The sequence below is a fragment of the Falco naumanni genome, chromosome 14 (genome assembly GCF_017639655.2).
Source record: "Falco naumanni isolate bFalNau1 chromosome 14, bFalNau1.pat, whole genome shotgun sequence".
Lineage (NCBI taxonomy): Eukaryota > Metazoa > Chordata > Aves > Falconiformes > Falconidae > Falco > Falco naumanni.
This window is the reverse complement of record NC_054067.1, coordinates 12,025,162-12,049,473: the sequence shown is the minus strand read 5'-3', so window position 1 is coordinate 12,049,473 and position 24,312 is coordinate 12,025,162. Positions and strand designations below refer to the sequence as shown.

General features: G+C 46.1%; 1 protein-coding gene across 2 annotated transcripts in view; it reads left to right on the top strand.

Annotated features, from left to right (window-relative positions):
* The window catches only part of GABRQ (gamma-aminobutyric acid type A receptor subunit theta), a 74,959-nt gene that overhangs the window by 25,265 nt on the left and 25,382 nt on the right, over positions 1-24,312 (top strand). For both annotated transcript variants that reach the window (XM_040614824.1, XM_040614823.1), the window contains exon 3: positions 2,058-2,125. In XM_040614824.1, the coding sequence (XP_040470758.1) occupies positions 2,058-2,125 (68 nt within the window). The remainder of the gene's footprint in view (positions 1-2,057; positions 2,126-24,312) is intronic.

The following is a 24,312-nucleotide window of genomic DNA, read 5'->3' as shown; positions in this document are numbered from 1 at the left end:
TAACCACAGTGACACCAGTACCAGTGGTGACAGAGTGGAAGCAAAGCGGGCAGTAGGGTGACTCTTGGAGGATACAGCACTGCATGGCAGAAAGGCTCAGGAGTTGGGAGCTGGCTTCTCCCCAGCTCTGCTGCAGCCCTGTGCATGGCCCCATCTTTCCTCCTGTAACCAATTAGTCTTAAGATTCTCAAGGCAGTGGTGCCTTCCTCCTTCTGCTATGGCTTCCATCACAAGGCCCTGATTTCAGAAAGAAAAGAGCAAACTACCAAAGTGAGACTTCCCTAAAAGCTTCCCTGTACAACTGCTTGCCTCTGGTGCATGGGAGGGTGCAGGAGACCCCGGAGTGACTCTTGGTTATTTTCCCACCTGGTTCCCTTGTGAAAGATAAATGTAGCAGTACAGCAACGATGTGGCCAGGAGTGTGCCTCTGTAGGTATTTCCAGAGGCTCTGCAAGGTCTCCTGAGCACCCCTGCCTCCGGCACCCCTGACAGCGAGCCAGGAGGGCTGGAGAAGAGCACTGCCTCTTTAAGGAGATTTGCATAGCGGGGTCTAATTACAGTTGTTGATTCTGATGTTTTCCGTGTTGTTCATATTCCATTAAAGGATAATGCTGCTTAATTTGCAGCAGAGGGTCTCGGTTAACAGTACACCCAATCACAAGGCAGCCCTAATGACACTACTTCCCTACTTCTGGTAACACATAATTAAAAAATCACTTCATTTCCAGTTGTGTGGTTCTCCCCTCTCCCCCAATCTCCTAATTACTTTCTAAGCCATTTCATGATTATCTGTAAATATTTCAGCACTTAGATCTACTAATGAGTCCATGAAAGAGTTAATACCTTGAGTGGCATAATTGTTTGCCATTCCCTTTCTAGTGCTGCATTGCAAGGAAAAAATTTCCACCTTACACATGTGAGAAAAGGGGCTTTACTTGCGTTGGGATTGGGTTTGTGCTCTGGCTTTGGGGCTGTGAGGGTGACAGTGAGGGGCAGCTCTCAGAAACCCCATCTCAAGCTACAGGAAGTTTTCTGCTGGTTTTGGTAGTGGATGTGTTTCTCCCTGCAAATTTTTTTTACGCAGCTTAAATTCCACTGAAAGGGCTGTCCTGTTGCCTGGCTGTGAGAGCTGCTAGTCAGAGGGGCTTGGGCAGAGCTGGGTGTGAGTCTGGATCTATTTGGAATGCCCACACAGCTGGAAGAATTAGCTGGTGTCTGCCCCAGTTCTACAAATTTGTGGGAAGTGGTAATGCAGCTCTTGCTGCACTTGGGTAAGAGGGGGCAACAGGTCTGGCTGCGCCTGCCCTTGCGTGGTGTTTCTTCACAAGCTCATCTTGCATGCTGCAGCCAGTGGCACTTACTGTGACGTGAGGGTAGCTTGGTCACTGGATAAGGGAATTTCTGAATTTCCCAGCAAACCTGTGCACAGATGTCTACCACAGCTCCGTGGCTGCAGGTGAAAGGAGCCCTGATGCCCATGGTAAAATGAGGACTCGGTTCTCTAATCCAAGCAGTGCTCTGCTCTGAAAAGCTGCTCTACATTTCTCACTTCATAGGTCTGTTTCCTGTACTTGTCTGGTATCTTGGGTATTAAAATTTACTTGGAGTTTTCAGACTGAGCACTCGGAGCTGACAGTGATGGAGAAGTGAGCTGGAGTATCTTTCCTGCCCATGTGTTGCATGGGCTTGATTGCTATGTTCTTTGTATGGTCAATCAGTAACACTTTACACAAGCCTGCTGGGAGCCTACTGGTAGTTTCTGAAGGCATTATTTGGAATAACTGGACATAATTGTATAACCAGGGGGTAATTAACTTCCAGGAATTAAAGAATCAACTTTAGGCTGCACTACTCCTAGGGGTGAGTCTGTAAGGCTGGGAGTTTCAGGAATCTACTCCTCTTTAATCATTTGAGCACACGTGACTTGGAAACCCTTGGTACCTGAGGAACGTGAGGCTGCTTCAAATCATATCTCTGCATTTCTAGACAATTGTCTGATAACAGATAGAGGAAGGAGGGCTTGAATATGGTCCTAATCCAGTCCATTTCTGTTTCAGGTAATCCTGTCACAGTGGGAATGAGCATCCATATTTCCAGCATTGACCAGATCTCTGAAGTCAACATGGTAAGTCTGAAAAGAAAAAAACAAAAAAAAAAACCCAAACCAAACCAACCAACCAACCAAACAAAAACCCCAAAAAACCCCACACCAAACAAAAAACCAAACAAACAAAAGACCATGAACTCTAATAAACTGTTCTTCCATTTTCTGGTTGAGGTGTACTTCCAAAACAATGGCTTCTTGGAGCCACCTGAGATCTCAGGGTGCACTTCTGAAAAGCAGGATAGTCACACCCCTACTTCCTTCACCCTCTGCTACAGAATGAGTGGCATTCCTCAGGGGTCGGTATTGGGACCGGCACTGTTTAACATCTTTGGACCTTATAGTGGCCTCCAGTACCTAAAGGGGCAGATAAGAAAGCTGGAGAGGGACTTTTTATGAGGGCATGTAGTGATAGGACAAATAACAGTTTTAAACTAAAAGAGAGTAGATTTTGGTTGATATTAAGAAGAAATTATTTTCTGAGGATAGTGAGACACTGGAACGAGTTGCCTAGAGAAGTTGTGGATGCCCCATCCCTGGCAGTGTTCAAGGCCAGGTTGGATGGTCTTTGAGCGACCTGGTCTAGTGGAAGGTGTCCCTGCCCATGGCAGGGAAGTGGGAACTAAATGATCTTTAAGGTCCCTTCCAAGCCAAACCATTCTATGATTCTATGGTCTTTGCAGCTGGGAAGTTTTTGGAGGAAGAGTGACATTTGTCGGGTAATGAAGAAAGATTTTTTTTTTTCTTCTGCTTTGGACACAGAATTTTGAGGGGTGATGGGAAATCTGACTTAAGACAGAACTCTTCCTCACTAAAGCATAAGGAATTCAAGGATGATTTCTCCATGTGTGATGAAAAAGAAAATCAAACACTTAACTGAGCCATAAGAGATGAGGTTTGTTTTTCCAAATTTCTTTCTCAGCATACTGGTTTCAGGCTGAGCCTTGCTCCTTCCACCTGCTGAGTGGCCTGTGTCACTTTGCCTGTCAGTTGTCCCCACAGCCTCAGCCCAGCTCCAGGCTGAAACAATCCTGAATCACCCAAACAACACTTGCAGGACAGGACTGGCATGTGGGACTGTTGTGGTACACACCTACCCCTTCTGGTGGTACTTGTGATAGGGTTGGACATGCTGAAAGACTGTAGTTCACTTCCTAGTCTTTGGTAAGTTCTAGTAGGGTTAGTATCTATACTGGCACGCTGAAGTGTCCCTGGTGTTACCTGTGAATGTGTGGATGGAGATCTCTGCTGGCACCTCTTCAGCTAGTAGCATCTTACCCACAATAGATTCTCATCCCTTATAGTTCTGCGCTGGTTGCACAGCCACCTCTCTGAGCCATCAATGCTCGTGCCTTAAAAGAGTCGATGTGAATTGTAATTTTTGGTGGACGTAAAGGCAGCGGTGGTTTTACAGTCAGGCACAGGCTGTAAAGTTCACAAGTTGAAAAAGTGAGTGGCTTTTCATGTTTGCTGTTGTTAATTTGGCATTTCTTTGGAGATCTGTACTGGAAAGGAAGGCATCTAATGGACATCTGGGTTTAGGTGGCATTAATAGACCAGAGCTTTTCATACCACTGAGGAGAAAAAAGTTATCTGCTCAGATAGCAATGGTTTGGGGTGAAATTCATTAATTGTTTTGGTCATGGCTTGGGTACACACCCAGGTCTGTGCTGTCTGTCTCAGAAGCCCTTAACACCCAGCAAAACTGAAATCATGGATTGCACTGATCATTGCCTAACCTTGCCTTCCTCCCTCCTGCCCAGAGGCTTCTCCTCCAGACTCCTCTCCTGTCCAAGAGGCTGAGTGGAGTGGAAGGCTAGTGGGGACCTCCTGGCAGCAGCCATGCTGTTCCTCAGTTCCTGACCCATGCAGGAGAATCCTAGGCTAGTTTAGAGCTCTTGCTGTTCAAGTCAATTAAAACCTTTGTCTCCCAATGCTCCTGTCCTATTTATCTGTTTCTGGACTCTCCTGCCCTGTTTCTTTGGCCCACCAGCTATTCTGCTGCTGCATGGTGGGGAGGAGGGGAGGTGAGACAATCTGACTCGTCGTTTTGGTTTCCAACCTGCTTGAAAAACCTGAATGCATGTGCTGATATGACCCAGGGTGAAATGTCTATAATGAACCTTCAGGTTCTTATCTGGAACAGGTTATTTTGAAGACTCGCTGCTATCATCCCACCATTACTGTAATTATCTGCATGGCATCTTACACCCCAGACTAGTAACAGTGATGCTGGACAGTGTGTACAGTAGGAAATTCAGGTACAGACCTATGTCCCCATTGCATTGGGTAGCTGTGCTTGAGGTTAGGCTCAACTTAGAAGAGCCAGATGGCTTAACCTAGTTCCATCTATCTTGCCTGTCAGGGCAGAGCTCAACTTGGAGTCATGTCCTCCCCCAGTCTCAACTTGGACATGAATTTTCTTACATAGTGAACCAGCTGTCACCCTCCTTGCTAAAGCCAGCATGAACAACCTGGGGTCTGGACCTGTAGCTTAAGTCCTCAGCTTGCACAAATGTAACTGGGAAGGAATGAGGGATTTGGTTCCCAGCTTACTTGTAACACCTGTCCTGACCTTGCTTTGAAGACCTGAGAAGATAGCTGAGAACTGCAGAAGCTGTTTCAGGATGAACCTCCTGCTGGAGATGTGTGCATGCACTATAAAGGCTGATTGAGTGTTTTGTCATACACCTGTTGTGATCTACCATGGCCAGGCATGCTTTGTCCTAGGCTAGTAGCCATTCTCCTAACACCACTTTTCAACCCTTGCCATATGAATGTGGTGTCCTCTCCTCTCCAGTGAATATCTGCTTCCCTCTGGGTGGCTGGGGCAAATGTGCGTGCTCAGGGCTGGGGATAAACAACGATATCATCTTTGTAGTGTGCATGGGAGTGCAGGTTTCCTGGCATGGACCTTCATTCACATGCTGCTCTGGATCTTGCAGAATTTGGGCAGCACTGTTGATGGACTTTGAGAGTTTTGGTGATTGTGGCATGGCTGTAATCAGGCTGGGCACCAGGCACTGTCTGTCCTGTTGATACTATGAAGGCATGTCACTTCTGGGTATTTGGTTATCCCTTATGGCTTTCTTTTTGACTTGACAAATACAGTCTCCTACCCATCCTTCCTGCATGTGTCGGGATGGGGTGTGGGGAGAGTGGAGGACAAAGTGGCCGTATGTGAGAACCTACCCAAGATCAGGGTCTATAAGCACTGTGGTGAGGCAGCTTCCAAAAGGGGTTAAAAAAATCAGAATAATCTTAAAACCCAAACATTTAGGGAGCAGAAGAGTTCTCATGTGATATAAGTTTCCAAGCTGAAGGCATTTTATGTGCATCACTCTTCCATGTGACAGATGCCCCAGGGAAAGGTCTGTGTCTTACCCCTGCTCTGGGCAATGGATATTGGCAAGAAAAACAAGGCATTTTTTTGGCATCATGTGTGATTGGGAAAGGGACTGTGTAATGGATAAATTAAAGGCACACAAGTGAAGCTGAGTTGTCATGGCAACCAAATAGTTTCTATTGTTCTACAAGGAGTGTTATTACTTACTGCCCCTTGTAGGATAATTAATTAATCCTCAGACATCCTTTTGGGAACAATGGCCCTGGTTCTGGGGCTGGGCAGGTTGAGGAAAGCCCCCAGCTTTCCCATGCTTTTCCCTGGGACTATTGGCATCTGCTGGGTCTGTGATGGTGGGGAACAAGTGCTGTTAGTGACTAGCTGTTGCATGAATCAAAAAGTTGTTTTCCACAGAGTCCAGCTGGATGCAGTGCTGCGGCGGAGTACAGCACCACTCATGATCTAAGGAGCAATTCTTGCCTTCACTCCCATGAGAACTGTATTCCCAAAACGATGATGTGGTGACATTTCAATCCTGGAGGATACAGGACTCTGTAAAGGCAACACAGTCATGTTTTTAAGCTGGAAGTTCCCAGACACTCTGATACACAGAATGTTTTTTAGCTGCCTGTACATGCTATGTGTTTCCTGGTGCCTTGCTACACAAAGTCAATGCATCTCCATCTACTTGAGGGCCATGCCCAGATACTGTGCCATGGTACAGCTCAGAAGATGGAGTCATGCCAGGATGCAGGACATTCTTAGGTACAGTGCTGGCTTTGTAATGATCCCTCAGTGATGAGGGACCAAAAGTACAGTCCTTATTTAAAAAAAAATAATGACACCTTCTTGCTCATCACAGCTGCTGCCTGTGTGTGGTCAGCCTTATTTGCAAGCTCACCTGCCAGAGTAATGCTTTATTACTGTGTACTGCTCTTAGCCCTGCTAAGCAACACCAAGCTGCAGCCTCTCCTCCTGTCAGTGATTAGAAGGATTATTTGCTGGGCCAAGATCAGTGACATCAATTGAAATCCCTGGGAAAGGATGCCAGGGCCAGGCCACACAGGTATTGGGGAGGGCACATTTGAGTGGCAGACCCTCTAAGAAGTGTTGATCCATGAAGATGAAAGGCCTAGCTGGAGTCTTTTCATACCCTGTGCGTATTTGCAAGTTGGGGATTTAAAAGCAGGCTGAAAGGAGGAAACGTCTTCATAATGATGTTCAGTAGCTCAGATGATCTGCAAAGAATGGAAGGATGGTATGTCCTAGTTCTCATTAAAGGAAATGGGTTGTATAAGTTATCTGGTAAATGCCATTTTTCTACAGGTAGTTGAATTGCAGTAAGCATGGAATAACATGCAGGTATTTATAGGTGCTTGTTGGTGTATAGTGCTACTTGGACAGTGCTATGTTCAGACCCCTTAGTATGGTACCTACATTCCTAAGGAACCTGGCAGTACTCCTGACCCGAGAGAATGAAGAACACCTTCTGGTATGTGGCCTGAATGCTGCCCAAAGCCCCTATCACTTTAATGGTCTGGTTCAACCAGCCTGCTTTGGTGGATCCAGTTCTGATGGTATCCAATACCGATGGCTGCAGAACGAGCTGGAAGTCTTCCCACATTCCTGCATGCTCTTTCAACAGAGAGCTAAGGTCTAGCCTGTTCAGAGTATATTGTACTTGCTGCATGGTGGGACTAGAGGCTAATACTTCCAACTGTAGCTTTTTCTCTCTCCAGGTAGTCTTTGGGGAAATATTTTTCTAGTACCAGACGGTTCAGACTCCCTTCAAGCATTAATGAACTATTTCAATAAGGAAAACAACAAGAAGTTTTGTATGCATTTGAAATAAGAGGTGGTTACCCTTCATAACGCTTCAATTTTCCTGCCCTATGATCTGTGCAGTCCTAAACCTGCTTCCTCCTGTGTATCTGCACACTGTAGACAGCTCGGAGCATCCAGCCGTTACGGTTGTGATTTCTTTGTGGCTCCTATAATTTATTCATCCCAAGATGCTCTCCTACATCTGCAATAACATTGTTTCAGTTTGTTATAGCACTAGCTTTAAAGTTTTATAAACCTGGTGACAAGTTGAAAAGTTACAAGAGGATTGTTGTACTGGGCTAGTGTAAGAAACAAGGCTTTCAAACAGAAATGTTTGCAGGAATATGTGTGTCAAAGGAAGGATGCCTGTGGGATTGGCAATACTTTTTGTTGGGGCACAGTCTGCAGATAGGTTAAAGGCTGGTGCGAGATGCTTGGCAAAGCTGACCTTGATGCTTTGCTTCATTGCCTCCTGCTCCTGTATCACCTGTTGCCGCACTACTGTCTTGTCAGAGTGAGTGCACTCCCATTGGCATGCTCCACTGGAACTCTTGGGGGTTATGGAAGGAAGCATCATGTCTGTTATTTCACAACTTCCCAAAGCTTGCTTGAAAAACAAGCAGTCTTGTTTGGCAAAGAAGTTTTCCTTGTTCAAGAGAGATGTAAAGCATGTCTGAAGACAGTGGTGAGCTGCAAAGGCTTTAAATTGGCTTTTAATCCAAAAGAAAGTGGATCAGGTTGTGTGTAAGGGTGTTCTTGACTAGGAAAGTTCATCCTACAACCTGCTATGCCATTATCAGGGGGGCATCACTCTTCTCAGTATGTCAAATTTTCTATTAGGCATGCTTGAAATAGCCTTTGTAGTGGAATCTGTCCTGATCAGGCTTTGCAGTTCTGTTTTCCTTGGAATACGAATATGCACTGACTAGCTGAATCTGTTTCAGTGTAACCTGTGCACAGTAATATATGTGCCTGAATCTGCTGTGTGCTGGGCATAACTGATGAAAGAAGGCAGCTTGGATGGCTAGGCTTCATATGAGAGGCTTTCTTTGGTACACAACACAGCAGCCTCTTAGGCTGTACATTCTCCTGTAAGAACTCTTGACCTTTGAGCCCTTTCAGGAACGGGGAAGGGAAAGTCAGGAAAATTTATAGCTGTGTGGAATTGCTGATGTGGATGCATGATGTCCAATCCATGCTTAAACTGTTCTGACAGTCAAACTGTGTGTGCAAAACCCTAGTTTTCTTGGGGCTCATGCAGTGTTGGCAGTAGCTTTTGCAGACTCTCAGCAGACCTGTATGCCTGCAATAATGAACAGAAACTACTTTGCTGCAATATGCTCTGAAAAGGATTTTCCACTGGTATGTTGATGCCTTGAGCTTTAAAACTCAAGATTTTTAGGAACAGGTTTCTGCTATTATGCTGTACCTTATACTACCATACATCTCTTCAAATATATCAGCATTTTTCTTATTCTTAACTGAAAGTGTTCTGTTTTGTTGCAGTCTCATTTTAATGGAAAAATAACGTGCAGATATTTCCCAGTCAGTCTATTCTGTGTCCCTGGGTATCCGAGGGGTTTAAAAAAGCAAAGGTTAAAGCATTTAAATTCTACAGTCAGAGGTTTCTGGAGTTATACGCTATGAGATACAAGTACGACATGACACTCCAGTACTGTAAATGTTTCTCTGTAGCCTAGGGTATCTTCAGCCCTGTGACACTGTGGTATCTAAACTGTGTCTGTGTGTATACATTACATCTTGGTATTTAAGGCTGCTGAATATTGAAGACTGCCAAAATAAGGTAAAACTAAGAGACAGCTTTGGTGCTGAGCTAATGATGGTGTGCTGTCATGGTACTGCAGGGGCTGCAGTCCTGTTGGATCACTGTAGGCTCCTGGATGGCAGCGTTGCAGGTAGCAGAGGATGCTGTGGGGCCTTGGTGCTGCAGAGGGGCCAGATCCTACCAGTGTGGCATGGTGAGAATGGTACAGCTCTGACTAGGGTGACATATCCCCAGGCTCTCTGCTGGCAGGGACAGGTGTGGTTATGTGCTTCTCCCCCCACACACACACTAGGAGCTTCTGTGTGCCGTGATTTAGACTAAAGTATTGCAAACGTGCAGCTGAGATGGAAGGTTTCTTCAGGGCTGGCAAGTGTCTGTGACTTCCTCTGCCAATGATTACTTCAGTGCTACTTAGGTTATGCAGCTATTGTCCCTTCAAGTTCTGCGTGCAGGGCTGCAATGCATTGGATGACTCTTGGCTTGGGAAATCAAACAGTGGCAGTTCTGTACATGTGAAACAACATTTTCCTGAAGGGAAGAGTCATCAGAGGATGCCAAGGGCAGTCCTGTACATGGTTGTGTGCAGTGTCCTGTGCACGCTGCCATCAGCTACGTATAGTCACTTTGGCGACATTCTCATGTCTTTGCTTCTCCAGCAATAGGAAGTAGCTTGTGTATAAACACGCAATGACTTGGCTAGCTGAAAGGGAAGCAACAGCATCATGATGCTTTTCTCTGCTAGAGGGGTGTTTGGAGAAATGAAAGATGGTTATAGCAGGGTGGAGAGTAACCTATAAGCCACTCTAGAGATGGCAGCTTTGAGCTGGTCTCTTTTGCAGGCAGGAGCTGCAACCTCTTGCTCTGTGGCTCATCTAGATAGATGGTAAGAGTAGAAATTTACTGAGCTCCTAGAAACAACTTTGCAGCAAAGCAAATGATAGGGACTCATCTTAGCTACCATTGCTAGATTTGAGGTTACTTTGTTTATCTTTGCAGTGGTGACATCCTGCGAATGTTGGGACTCAGGGTGATTTTTGCCAGCACTGATACAGTCTAGAAAGTCAAGAATCAGAAGTGGATATCTGCTCACACCACATTAGGCTTTTCTTTAATAGAAGTCCCACTGATTGTGCTGAAAGATCCCTTCGACTAACGTAGTGCATGAGGACCAGTAAAGCATCTGGCCTCAAGGGCACTCTGCAGTGTGGTGGTAGGGGGGAGTGGATGCTCAAGTTTAAACAAGCAGCAATCCCCTTTCTGCCCAAAAGACAGGGATGGTCCTTCCACAGGATGGTAGGGTTCTTGCTTAAAATAGTTAAGAATAAAGAAAACTTATGAAGGGCTCTGGAGTGCTTCCCATTCATTGGTTCTGAAATCAGTGGCAAAGAGATTGTCCCAGCTTAAGAACTAGAAAATAGGTCAGTGTGACTCATATGTCAATATTTACAGCATTTATGGCAACTTGTAGAAGAGAAAAATCTTATCTGTCTTCCATAATATTTCACAGATTATCCCACTTCCATGAAAAAATTATTCCTATGCCCTTGGTCCTGGTGTTGCTTGGCTGCGGAGACAGCCCAGTAAATTCACTACATCTTAGAGTCAAGTTGCTAAGTAACAACCCAAAGATCACTGCATGGACTCTTCAAATGCTGTGGCCAGCTGAAAGCTAGGGTCTGCACAAGCTGCCAGGAATTCCTTCTGAGGCAGAGGTCACAAGGACTCCAGTGCCCGTGTAGCAGAGAGCAGCCTGGTAAAGCAGCAGTCCTGCCAGGTCCTTGCTGCTGTACTGTCTGGAGGTCTCATGTGAGAGAGGACAGCTTTGTTTCCCCTGTAAAGAGGTCTCCTGTGCTTGTGCTGAAGGGCTCCGATGCTTTGAACATTAATGATGTCCTTGAATGAAATATTTTTGTTGGCTGAATTGCATGATTTTTGCCGCGTACATAGATCAGTAGATGGTGAACTGTGGAAACCTTGCTGAAACAAGCTCTCAGCTGAAGAAAGGCTGTGAACTGCCTGACTAGAGAATGACTCTCTGCCCCTGAGGCTTTCTATTCTACCATGCTTATTTCTTGTAGCTTTCACGTGATATCTTAATAAGAGAGTTTGCAGAAAGCTTTTTGTCTGCATAACTGGAAATTCATGGTTATGGGAAAGCTGTTGGGTAGACTGGCTTATTCCTAGCCTAGACCTTGATTTTTGCAGCATGAATAAAATGTGGTGGCAATGCTTGCTGCAAATTATTCCCCCCTGTGCATCTTTCCATGATGCTGTTATCCCTAAGGAGCAGCTCTGCAAGTCCTCCAGCATTCCAAGTTCAAGCCTCAGGAGGGCTGAGTCAACCCTGCTCCAATACTGAGAAACAGAGTTCATGTGTTTTGCTCACTAGGCGATTTCCCAAATGAGAACATTTCTGTGCTCTCACTGAAGAGGCTGGGTTCACTCTGCCTTTCGTAGGTGACTCCACCCCATGGCAGGAGAGAAGTCATGTTGGAGAGGAAGAGAGTCTAGTGTGCTGCATACTTTCAGCTCAGTGATGCTATGTATTGCAGTGCTCCATCTGTTCCTGTATCAGCCAAGTTATCTTTAGATCTGAACATGTCAGTGGTGTATGGTGCTGGTATGAACCACTTCAGCTTGCACACCAGCATGCCTGTAGTAGTTAGAATTGCTACTGCAGAAAACTTTGCCCAGGATAAAAATGTCTTTTTTTTTTTTTTTTCCCCTACTTAAGTTTTTATTCAGATTTTTACACAGGCAGAACTCCCACAGCCTTCATATATATATATATATGTATGTATGTATAAAAAAGCTGTCTGTATTTGAGAGCAATGTTCCAAACTGCCACCTGTTTCAATAGCAATGCTGCAGCATTGGAGAGGATTACTTCAGAATGCTAAAGTATCTTCCCACAAGTGAAAGCTTCATCTGGTTTGATTGAAAACCAAATCAGATCTTGAGACTCTGACCTTCTGACATCCTGTCATATATACATTTGAAGCATCTAGCAATATAGAGTGTATGTGCGCAAGAGTGTCAGTACCTCAATATAGAACCTAAATCCAAATACAAGTGCGTGCATGTTGCTATTTGAATATGTAAATAAATGGGGCTATATATAGCTCTATATGTTATGTACATGTTAAGTGAAGGTGGCAGATAAGACAGCTGAATAGCTTTGCTGTTTCCGAATGCTGGTAGAGGCTCCCTGCATGCTCCCTACATATCCCGTGCTTGCTCCTACCCCTCTCAGCCTTTCTGCTATCGCATTTTCAGGCCTCTGGAGAAGATAGTGTGTGGGGACAGGAGTTGTTAATATTCTGAGTCTGTGCTGAGTTGCTAGGCTACAGAGAAAAATGAACATTCAAGGAAAGGGGATGGTAAAAGGAAGAGGATCTGCTGAGCTGCTTGTAGATCCAGAAAGGTCCTCTAGTCAGACAAAAGGGATCATTTTGGGGAAGGAGGGTGTGCATGCACGTGGGGTGAAATGTGTGTAGTCCCTGTTGCCTTGACACAAGGAGAGTTTCAGACCAGATTCAGCCAGCAAAATGGCAGAGGAGGGAGTAAAAGGCATGATCCACTGGCCCTTTCCACATCGTTGCTTGCAAGGTGTGCACAACTGGCCTCCTACTGTCTGTGCCAGGGTGCAGAGGGTTGCCAGACTGGAGTATGCCCTCTTACACATTCTTTTGCCCCCCTTGGCAAGTTGCACTGAGCTCCCAACTGAGGCTCCAGTGAAGAGGGAAGCAAACCCAAAATATACTCACTGCTTACAAGCTGGACCTCATCTCCCTTTGCCACTTCTGCAGCAACCTGCTACCACAGTATCTCCCTTAACTTCAGCGTGACCCCAGGGGAAGGCAGCCTGTTGCTCGTATCTCCCTGCCCATCCCCTTTGATGCATTCCCAGGTCACAGGTGCACAAAATACTGACCTCTTTATCCATCAAGGGTTTCCAGCTAAGGTTCAAGGGGACTTGAGAATTTACAATACGTAAGCTCCTGTGTGAGCCTAGTTTTTCTGAGTCCCAGTCTAGTTCCTGAACACAAACCCTCTTCCTTTTCAAGCAGTTCCCCCCATAAATGAGTGTCAGGTATTTAGCTGTACAAGCTGTGAGCCATCAGATCTGCCAGGTGCCTTGTGTTCCACTCTTCTGGAAGGATGGTTTTGCCCTGTGCTTCTGTTCCTGTCTGCAAGATTTCTGTTCCCTCTCAATATTACTGGCTGTATCAGAGCCTTACAAAAATTAAACAGTGCTTTTGGGTATTTTTATTATCTGGATACTTTATTTACCGAGCTTGCATGGGCTTACTGCCAATAACTTTCAGCCAGCTCTGCAAATAGGAGCTCCTTGGCTCCAGGACTGTTGGTCCTGGTACTGCAGAGAGCACTCACTCAGCATGGACAGAGACTGCAGCTTGTTCTCTGCCATCCAGTTGGCCGTGAAGTCAAAGTCTGCTTGCTTGTGGACCTCCACAGCCTGCTGAAATCTCATTTTTCTTCATGCTTCTTCTAATAAGCTTGACTTGTCCAGCAGAATCAGGAGTGTTTCATACAGCTGCATTTTGAATGCCTTTGTCAGTTAACTACACTGCACCTGTCCACCAGGTTTATGATCCTGCAGACAAGACTTGAACCGTTAAAAGTGGAAGAAGGTTAGTACGGACCATGTGTGTGCTGCTGCCAGCCTGGACTGGTTCCCTTGGGTTTACCCTGGCATAACCAAGGGCAGACTAACCCGTGGATAGAAGCAGAGGTAGACTAAATCTGTGATGATACATTGTCTGGTCGGTACCCTTGACAGTAGAAATTGTTTCCTGGAACAAATCAGTTGATACTCCTGTAATTTTTGGTTGTTCCTGCATGACTATACTGTGCTCTGTTCACACCACAGTTGAGAAAGTTGATTTGCTAGCCCTTTTCTCCAATGATAACTCAATCTTACGGAGTTTCTCAACTTAGGAACCACAGATATAGCATTGCAGAATATTTATATGTAGAAACAATCTCCCCAGATATAGAACTGGGTCTCTGTGTGCAGGAGTCTTAGGGTCTTCAAGTGCAATATGCAGTTTTTCAAACTGCAGGGCTGCTACTCTTTACCCTTAGGAGACCACCCTTGTCCTAACTGAACCCTATTGCCAAAAATATATCCTGCTCTTCTGCATTTCACTATCTTATCTGCTTACTCCCAGTTATCCTTCCTACATGACCAAACTTTGCTTTCTACAGCAAATAAGCACCATTCTGACCTTTTGGTCAAGCCAATCTGTGCCAGCCTAGTTGAGGTGATTGTTCTGCCCAGGACATGTTAGTCACCTTACATCATTGAAAGGATTTGTTTGCCTCTGGCTACCTCCTGGGAAATGACATCTTTATGGCAATTTTCAGAATCTGGAATATCAAACCTTCCTTCTCTAAGTTAAGTAGTGTCTTTAAATCACTGTGTGCCTTGATATTGTTGCAGAGAGTCTGTGGTTTCAGTGCTCAGAGGTGTACATACAGCATTTTATTTTGCCATGTAACATAGTAATACTGCTTCATTCATAACATGATTCCCTACCTATGCAGTCGCAAACTGCATTGCTGGTCTTCGTTGCCACAGCGAATTAAAAGCCCTATTTATTTATTTATTTATTTATTTTTCCCCCCAGGGAGAAAAATCTTTTCTGTTCATTACACATTAAACACCTGCCTAGAGACATGGGGGTTGCAAACTGCAACATGGAGGCAAGTTAGCATCAATGTCTTATTTTTACAGATAAGAGAAAATAAAGCATAGGTGAAAGTACCCAAAGTCCACAGAGTTATCACTGGGTGAGCTGGAATTGATACGCAGAGGTGTTTTCTAGAGTGGCTAATTCCAACGGGCTACTAAGCCCCTTAAACTTTTTCCTCCAGCCTTTCTTCCCCCTGATCTCCTATGTGGAGGGCTGCAGAACCTCTGCTGCTTGGGGCACAGTCTGTCTGGATGGGTGTCCAGTAAAACTCTTGGCAAGGTGAAGAGTAAGTTTCATTTAAATATAAAAAAGGTACAGAGGAGTGAAGAGTTCTGGGAATGTTTTGGAGATTACATTTTTTTGTTACCAGGTTGCTCCTGCTAGAAAGACTATTGAGTTTTAACGACTTGAAGTGAGCACCTGTCAGCAACCAAGGGTAAGAAAGTCACTATAGGGTGAAAAATCTTCGAGGATATGTGCAGAGGCTGTGAAGCCCCTTTGAAAAGGTTCAGGGAGCATCGCTGGTCTTCCAGCATCGCTTTCCCCTTGACATAATCTAATTTTCTCTCCCCATCCTTCTGAGGGCTTCAGAAACTGATATCTTCACTAGTCACTGCTCAGATGTCTCACTCAAATTTAATTTACTCTAATAGGCTAGTTGTTGCATGTTTAATTAAATACAAAGTGATTATTTAAAATGCTTTTGAGCTGTAATGGCTGTATAGTAGATATGTCCATATGTGTATGCAGGAGGACACTTGCGACAGGCTGTAAGACAGTGAGGGTGGTGCTAGGAACGTACAAAAATAGTTGGGAGAAGCTAGGTGGGGAGATGGGAGGTGAAGAGGTTGGGATGCAGGCACCAACACTGACCCATGGCAGCGGTGTGCAGAAGGGAGTTGTATAGCACACTGGATTAGAACAGACAAATGGTAGAAGGTAAAGACAACCTTTCTGAAAGCACCATGTTTTCCTGTCATGGGTCAGCAGAAGCCTATGGCACCATAATCTGTTTTAAATTACCAAGTACTTTAAACCAGAAAGCTTGTTGTAATATAAGCATGCCCTCAGACTCCCTTTCCCAGCTATGCGGTGCGTGATCATGATGCTTCTCTGAGACTCCACAGAGATAGTGCATTAATGGTTGTGTAGCTCACACTGTGGTAATGGGTGACCTTGTGCATACCTAGAGGGAGGTTAAGAGAATCAATAGAAGGGGCTAAGTTAATATTTTGCCTTGAGTAAATACAGTAAGAGAGAGCTTGATGAAGCCGTTTGGAGACATCTGATGTACTAGCAGAACACAAATGTAAGCAATAAACCTTTCAGGATCTCCAGGAAGGGGAAGAACCCATGTCATTCCTGGGACAGACTTCACTTGGGAAAACACACGTTGTGCTTCTCAGGGGGGGAGATGTCGGCTTGCTGCCCTCCCTGCACTATTGCAAGCCAGTCACCCTTCTTAACTTGCTATTTTCCTGGAAGAAATTACTCAGATGAGGACCAGAGCTCCCTCCTTGTTTCAGTGAGCGTGTTCCCTGTTCTTAGCTATCCTGGTACTACAATCAGTCCTTACCAGTTCCCAGACCATCCAGGATGAGAGGATAGTGTAAGCACCCTCCCTTTGACTTTCTGCCTGAAAATTGGTAAAATTCATGCATCGTCTTTTTCTAAACTTAATGTATGGCCTTGCTTCTCTGGCCCTAGTTGGCTGTCTGCACAAAGCATGCCCTCCTGTGCTGGTCTGGCATGGGAAGGTAGAGGAAACAAAAACTAGTTTGACCCTTTCTTATTAAGTGGTTCCTCTCTGGGAGACAATTTCTCAAGTTATGATGAGGTTTGGAGTGAAAGCTATGCAGAAATGGGAAGGTCAGGCAATCCTGCTTTTGTGGGTAGAATGGGCTCTGGGTTTTGTCCAGCTACTCGTTCATGGGGAACAGAGGGAGGAGGCTAAACCAGCAGAAATGGTATGCGGTAAGTAGCTCACAGATTTTCATGGCTTAAGAATAGAAACTGCCTGGCATTGTTTTCTAAGATCTTGCCTGAGGAAGATGTCATGCTGCAGGTGGTGATTTTGGGATTGCTGCCTGTAACACTGAACAGTGTTGCTGTTTTGCATGTGCTCATAGAGCAGGTGATAGCATCCCTGTGCCTATCAGTTCTGGCTTTCTCCTCTTGACCTCTGCTTCCAGCATGACTGATGCTGTTAAGCAGATGACTGTAGTGCTGCCTCCTGCTCAGACAGGGCATTGATATACGCGTTTGAAAGTCTGAAAGCTTTGTCATGAACACATCAATGCCCTTTTGGCTTACGACCCACCTGCAGGACCAGCACCAATCCAGGTGCTGCAGGGATAGGGCACAGCAGGAGAGAAATAGGGCGACAAAGTGACACTTTACTTGCACACCCCTAGCTGTTGAGGATACAGCTGATGCCTGTCCCAGTTTCTGGACATACATTCAGCAATTAAACACATGCAAAATACTACAAAAGTAGATCAGCGAGGGGAGCATCTCCATGCAAAGTACTTCTCAGGTCCTAAAGAAAATGAGTTCAAGAGCACAAAGACCTGCACCACAGTAGGGCATAGAGCTTACCCCAGAAGCCAACCATTCCTGTCCCCTGCATTACTGACAGAGAGATTGCAGGTGAAAGGTGCTTTTCCTGATCCCCAAGTTAGTGCTGGCATCTGGTTATTCAGAATAAGGGAAGTGGAAAAAAGATTGTTGCTTTCTCACCTGCTAAGCTGAAAGGTAGGGAGAAGGGCAGTACCTAAAATTGTTGTCACTTTATGTATAACAGTTGTCATGCAGAGCTTCAGACTTGTAAAACTGGGCACAGCCTTGCACCAAAAGAGAAATTAAAAGCAGTATTTTGGCAGAATACCCTCCCCATGAAAAGTACAGTAAGTACAAGAGCAGCTGCCTCCTGCCCTAAGCAAAGGTGAGAGTCTGAACAGACTTTGTGCTGTCTCAGAGCTGGAGAGACTGCTATCAAGTATTAACTTATGTCAGATTAACTGGTGCTCGTTAAGGTCTGGAACCCATTGATTTACCTGTGTGGTAATGGAAAACCCCTTATTGAGGGCAAAGTGGTTTTATTAAACAAGCTTGCTAAGGAAGAACCGTGGCTGTCTTGCTCTGTCCTTCCTGTGTTCTGCTGTACATTTTACACTGCTCCAGTTCTTTGCAACTGATTGCAGGCACATCCTTTCTCCTCCCCTTAAAAATAATTCCTCTTATTTCCCCTACCCCCTCCTTAAAATGAAACATACTTGAGGACTACTTTGTCCTTTACTTTCTTTCCCAAGAATGACAGGAACAGGAGATGGTGTTTAATCATCAAAGAAGTTGAAGCCAGCAAACTGTTCATTAGTCTCTGGCAGTGGCAGCTTGGCTTTTACTAAGTCAGATGTTCCATTTTTTTCCTTCTCTTTCTGAAGCATCTTGGCTTTCCTAATGTTCTTTTGTGATCTTGGATAAGGAGACCATATGTCATTTGCTTTTATGGGGAAGGACTTTTATTTGGTCACTTCTCCAAACAGAGGTGCTTTATCAAAGTCAGGGTGGAGGGGATATGGGGGGGGGGGGGGGGGGGGAACCCCAGTCAAGTGGCACAGCTAGTGCTAGAGGCAAGCTGCAAAACCTTGATCCCTCATGCCCAAAGTCATGCAGCAGCAGAAGAGCAGTGTGTACTTTCTCCTGCAGAGAAGTTATTGCTTCCAGTACATTACAAGTGCTTGGTGATACACAACCTCCACTAGCAGCCTGGAATAGTCACCTTCACTTTCAAAGCCCCTCCAAAAGGTATCAAAGTCATTTGTCATCCACGTAAATGGACTAGACACAGGAGACATCCATGTTACCAGAAATACTGTATTCTGAGCAAAGATTTGACCCTTTCACATACATTATTCTTTCCATTTCTAATCCTGGCTTCTGAGTCTAGTGTAGCTCCCGATGAGCATGCACACTTCTGCCTCTGGGCAAGTTTAGTACTGGGTACTCTATAGGTCACAGCACAAAGGAAAAAGATCTGACCCAACCTGCCAATGCTCTGCACCTCCCAGGAGCGGTGCTGAGGGTTTATGAAACAGCCTGCCCAGGAGGGATGCTTCTGGTGACTTTCTACTAGAAGATGGAGCTTCTGCCTTGCAGCAGGAAAGTCTGTGTCCTTGGGCTATTCTTTCCTGTTAGTTCCTTCCTTTTATGTCTTGGACTGTATTTTCCGCATTAATGCCTAGACCTTCCAAAATACTGTTAAGCTCCTGACTTCATGCTTTTGTAACAGCAAATTCCACAGGCTCTGTGGAAAGTTATTTCTGTTACTTTGTCTTCAGTCTGTTCTTGTGCAACAACCCATTGCAGAATGTCAGATACTGTCATCATATGTCTCTGTTCTGTTTAACCTATGCAACTTTTCTCCCCCCTCTGCCCCCCCTCCTTGCTGCTTTCTGCCTTAGTCAGAGCCTTTCTACCACTTTTGAGAGTTCATGTAGTTATTTATTATTTCATGTAGTTTTTTCTGCTCAGTAACCCTTAAGTATCTAAAAGGGGGTGGAACCCTGTAAGCTTGAGTAGCATAGGGTTATTATTATTTACTGACTTAATGCAAGCACTACAGGGAATCAGAAAAGACTGAGACTGATTGGTACTTGTTTTAAAGTGATGTAAATACAGTGAAGAGCTAAACTGTGGAACTCACTACCACAAGACTGCAGATGCCAAAGGCTGAATATTCTAAGGCAAATTTTCAGAAGAGAAACTGAGTATCTTCAATTAAGAAGGTACCAGCTCTGGCTCAGGAGATCCTTAAGCTTCAAATAGCTGGAGAATTAAGTACCACAACAGAGATCCTGTTTTGCTTATATTCCTCCTGCTATTCTCTTTACTGTTATTGAAGAGAGGATACTAATGTAGGAAGACTTTTGGTCTGACACAAGACAACTGTGTCTCCAAAATCAGCATAAGCATACTTGTAAGAAAACCACTTGGGACATATACCATGTTTGTGTTCTGCGTGCTGGCACAAAACTGTGTGGAAGAGCAGCTTTTTCTGAGAAGAGGGGGTCCTAAATTTTAGACCCTTTCTCTCACTGCAGGGAGCAGAAAGGGACACATGATGCTAACCTCCAAAGGGGCATCCTTGAGCCCAGGGACTCTAACAGTGTGTGCAAAGGACTGCCTTAGGTGGCTTTCTGGTTAAAGACTGCAGGTGCTCTCTGCAGAGTGCTGCCCTTGTTACCGAGGTGCCTTAACTGGCCTGCTCTACCCATTGCTGTTCGTAGATCTGTAGACATGGAAGTTCAGGTTCCCACCCTGAACCGACTCCCTGTACTGTTGTGTCCCTTGGCGGTCTGGGCACATCCCTGCACACTGCTCAATGTGCGTGGCTGGCCCACAAGCAACTGGCCACATGCCCATGTCCTCACCTGGGTTGTGGTGGCTTCAGATAGTATCTGCTACCCCTAAGTGCTCCAGCATCCTCCTACCCTCCAGTCTGTCAGTGTTTCGGTGGCAACCAACTTGTGCTTACGGTGCCAGGAGTGACCCACTGTCCTGTATTAGTTCCATTTCCTGGACCCGTGTGTCCTTTCACTGACTTGGCCGCCCTAAACTTTGCCTTCTTCTACACAAGTGGGTTTGTTCTCATTAGGCTCAGATCTGGCATCCACCTCCTGGGACTTTTCTGCTCCAAGAGATGACTTTGGTCTCCTCTGACAGTAGGCTCATTTCTGCTCCCAGGCTGCGCAGAGCCAGCACAAGTGGGGAGGGGTCCAGGATGAGTACAAGTTTTCTTTCTAAGGGTCGGTGAGCATTGCACTCCCAAAGAGGCTCTGTGAGGTGGAGGGGCTCATATGGTAGATGCTAATAAAGGTGTTTGGAATATAAGCCCGTGGAAATCCATTCCTGAATTCATACTAATGGTGCCAGCTTATTTCCCTTGTGCTGTGCCTCAGCTGTGTTCCCTTAGACCTTACCTACCCTGTCCTCTGAGAAACCGGGGAATCCCTGTGCATGCCTGACTGAATTTGCTGCCTCTGGGGCTCTGCAGGAAATACCCTCCTTCATCCATGCCCCTCTCATGTCAATATTTCAGCCTTTCGCTGTTCAGTCCTCTCACAACATCTTTGGTCTGGGGTCTCTGCTGAATTTCGGGAAAGGCTGTAATTATCAGTCTCTTCCTCTCGTCTGGAGATGGATGCTAGCAGCCCTGTTCTCGGTAGCTGGTAGGGTGCACTGCCATTTCAGCGTGTGAGTTCCTCAGGTAAGCTCCCCTTCCCCAGGGATTTTGTGGATCTCCAAGCGAGCTGTCCTCCCTCCTCACAGGGAGGCACCTCTGCAACATAGGCGTCTGCCAGTTCCACATCTTGCTCTCACCTCTGTTGTATATGCGTCACACAGCAAGAAGGGGGAGAGAGAGAAAGAGAGCAATGGTTTTGCAAAACCTGGGAGCGGGGGAGGCAGGGGGTCTGGGACTGACAGCTTGAAAGGAGCTGCTCAGCAGAGCAGAGCGAATGGAGGCATGTGCAGGGGGGGTCCCACGGGGATGGTCATGCAGAACAGCTTTCCAGCAGGCTCAGGTGCCACCTCAGCTTCGTGAGGGGCTGAAGAGGAGCTGTAGTGCTGAGCTCAGTCCTGCACGCAGCTGGGCCATGAGGTCTGCCTTGCAAGGCAGGGAGGGCAGCACAGCGGTGCTACGGTCAGTAAAAAGGCTGGAAGCAGCATTAGAGCTGTGCAGCTTGTGAGCTACTGGGTACCGGACTTCTGGGACAGAGCAAGGGATCTGGCCGCTGCTGGACTAGTGAGATGGGGAGGGAGAAACAGATTGTTTTGGAAAACACAAGCTCTTTTGGTCTAAGTGACACATGATTTGTAGGTCAATGAGACTCAGCAGGGCTCATCTGGGTCTGAAACAGGCTTTCCCCTTGCCAGTGCTGTTCATGTCAGCTTCCCGTGGTGGGATGCTGGTCAGGGTAGGTACAGGTTGACATGGCCAGTGAAGCTACTGTAGCAAAGCCTACCCAGAGCAAGTTTGCAGGTATCCTTGGAAAGCTTGTTTTTCCTGGGAGTGGAAGACAGAGGACTGAGTGGAGACACATAACTTCTGGTCACGTCCACCCTTCAGAAGCCCCTTTCCCTTGTCCTAGCCTTTGGGTTTTTTTTTTAAAAAAACTGAAATCTAAGTTCATACTGAATAATTTCCAAAGGTCTTTGCAGTGCAACCTGCACAGAGTTTCTGATGAGAAGTGGTACCTCCCTTCCTCCATGCTTGCCTCCCCTTCCATGGTAGCCACCAGATGAAGCAGGAGGTTGCACAGGCTGGCCTGCAACATGCATGCTCCCTCCAGCGTGGTCCTGCCTTTTCTCTCCAGTGCAGCAGGTGTATCTGGCAGCGTGAGCTGGGAACTCTGCAGAGCTCTCCCATCCTACCTGAGCATTTTATGGTCCTCCAGAAAGACCCAGTGGAATCTGTAACAGGAAATTTGGAAGCATTTTTATTGCTACTGGAGCTACACTGGTGCAGTATGGAAGAGGGTCTAGGCTTCTAGTTTAAAGGCAAGTGGAAAATCATATTTGCATGCACTGTCTGCTTGCTCCTCGAGCAGCAGCAGTGGAGAAAGCTGCTTACTGGGTATGTGTGCATGGAGAAAGCCCCCTTGCTTATTCCTAGCACAGGCAGTGGGGAAATTCTGCTGTGTTGTCCTGCTAAGGCAGTTCAGTGGTGAGCTGGAGGGGTGTATGGGCTCTAGGTGTGTTTGGTTTTGAAGCTTAACATTGAGCCTGGTAAATGGGACAACTTTCTATCTGCTGATGATGCTGGGAAACCCAGCTTGTGGTGTTACCTGTGGCATCAACAGGCTTGTGAATGTCACTGGTTACTGGGAGGTTTGGGAAAGCCTCGTATTAGCTGAATGACAGATAAAACCCTACAACAAAGGGATTGTCGTTCAAGACTTGGAGGAAAATCAGCTTCATTACTTCTGATTCCTGAACTTATGAACCACTGCATGCATTGACTCCATCTGGCCATTCTGCTTCTGCAGAACGATGTCACCCTTGGTCATTATTTTACATGCCTCTGAAAGGAAGGCTATGATTAAGATCTCATCAGCTCTGGCCTGGAGCCTGGCCAGGTGATGATGTCAGGGTGTCACACAGGTACTTCATAATTGCCTGACCAGGCTATGGGGCTTATAGGGGAAGGAAAGCTCACTGCTTTCTCTCCTGAGTATTGCTCCCTCTCATTTGCTTTAGTGGGCCATATCAGTGCTTCGTCCAGACCCCTGGTCTGCGCCCTGTCCTCTCCCAGGGGCTGGAGGCAGAGCATCCCTCTTCCCCATAGCTCAGTGCTGTGCCCATCAGTATGTCAGTGGTACTTGTTCTCCCACAGAGGGCTGAACTCTGTGGGGTGGTCATTTGTCCTGCTCTTTTCCTTCTGCCCAGAAATCCTGCCCACTGTTCAACAGCGTGATGGGACAGGGAGAGCAGGAGAATGAGAAGTGGAGCACAGGAATCAGCAGAGAGAGGGGCTGAGGGAAGCCTCAGGCGCTAGATGAACCATGACTATCAAGTACTCTGGATTTCCATGAGGATGCCCAAAGAAATCTATTGTGCCAAGAAGCCTGGGAAGATTGGGAAATGGAGCTCAGCCCAGGGCTTGACTGGCTGTTCTTCCCCAGAAAGGTCTCTGCACCTAGAAGGTGAATTTCTTAGGTGCTAATGACTGTTCACTTTGTAAACAGCTTGCCTTTTTTGTTTTCTGAGATCAGTGCCACCTCTTGTCTGCTGGTGCTTGAAGGCTAGCAGAAGCCTGCAATGACAGCAGGGTGGCCTGGTTAGGGGTGAGCTGTTGCAGGGCTCTGTCAAGGATTAGGAAAATGCAGGTCAGTGAAGCAGCTTGCCAAGATGTCTGGGTGGAGTTCTCAAAGGGGGAGAATGGAAATGATGCCTCTGTAGCCAAGTTTCCTACAGACAGGGGAAGAATCTGTCACCAAGGAGGATAAGAGGCTCCAAGAATCCAGGAGCTCTGCTCCTTTGTGCTCTCACTGCAGTGCAGGTCCAAACACCCAAGGAGGGGTACCCCAGAGAACATTTTCCTTTGCAAGGTCTTAACCAAAATGAAAAATGTTTGTGCCCCTGAGAGATGGACTGTGAGGCTTCTGAGGCAGGAGTTTAGCAGTCCTTTAAAAAGCAAAGCAAAACAGTTTCTTGGCCAGAAAGCTGTCACTGTGTTTTTGTTCTTTTCAATATAACACACAAAGTGACAGATATAGCTTTTGTATCTAGTCTACACCACAGATTTACTCTGTGACCTTTCGGATATGCATGTGGGTCTAGATTTCTGAATCATACTTAGATACCCGAAAGCTGGCATACCAATAATGTGGGATTATTTGAGCTTGTTTTCAGAGGTGTTAATCAAACCTGGCTTCGAATGAAGTCCGTGGGAGAAGACAGGCAGGCAGGATGCCTCTGTGCTCAGCCCAGATGCTAGTGCATGAGCAAGGTCATCACCAGCCCCTTGTGCAGA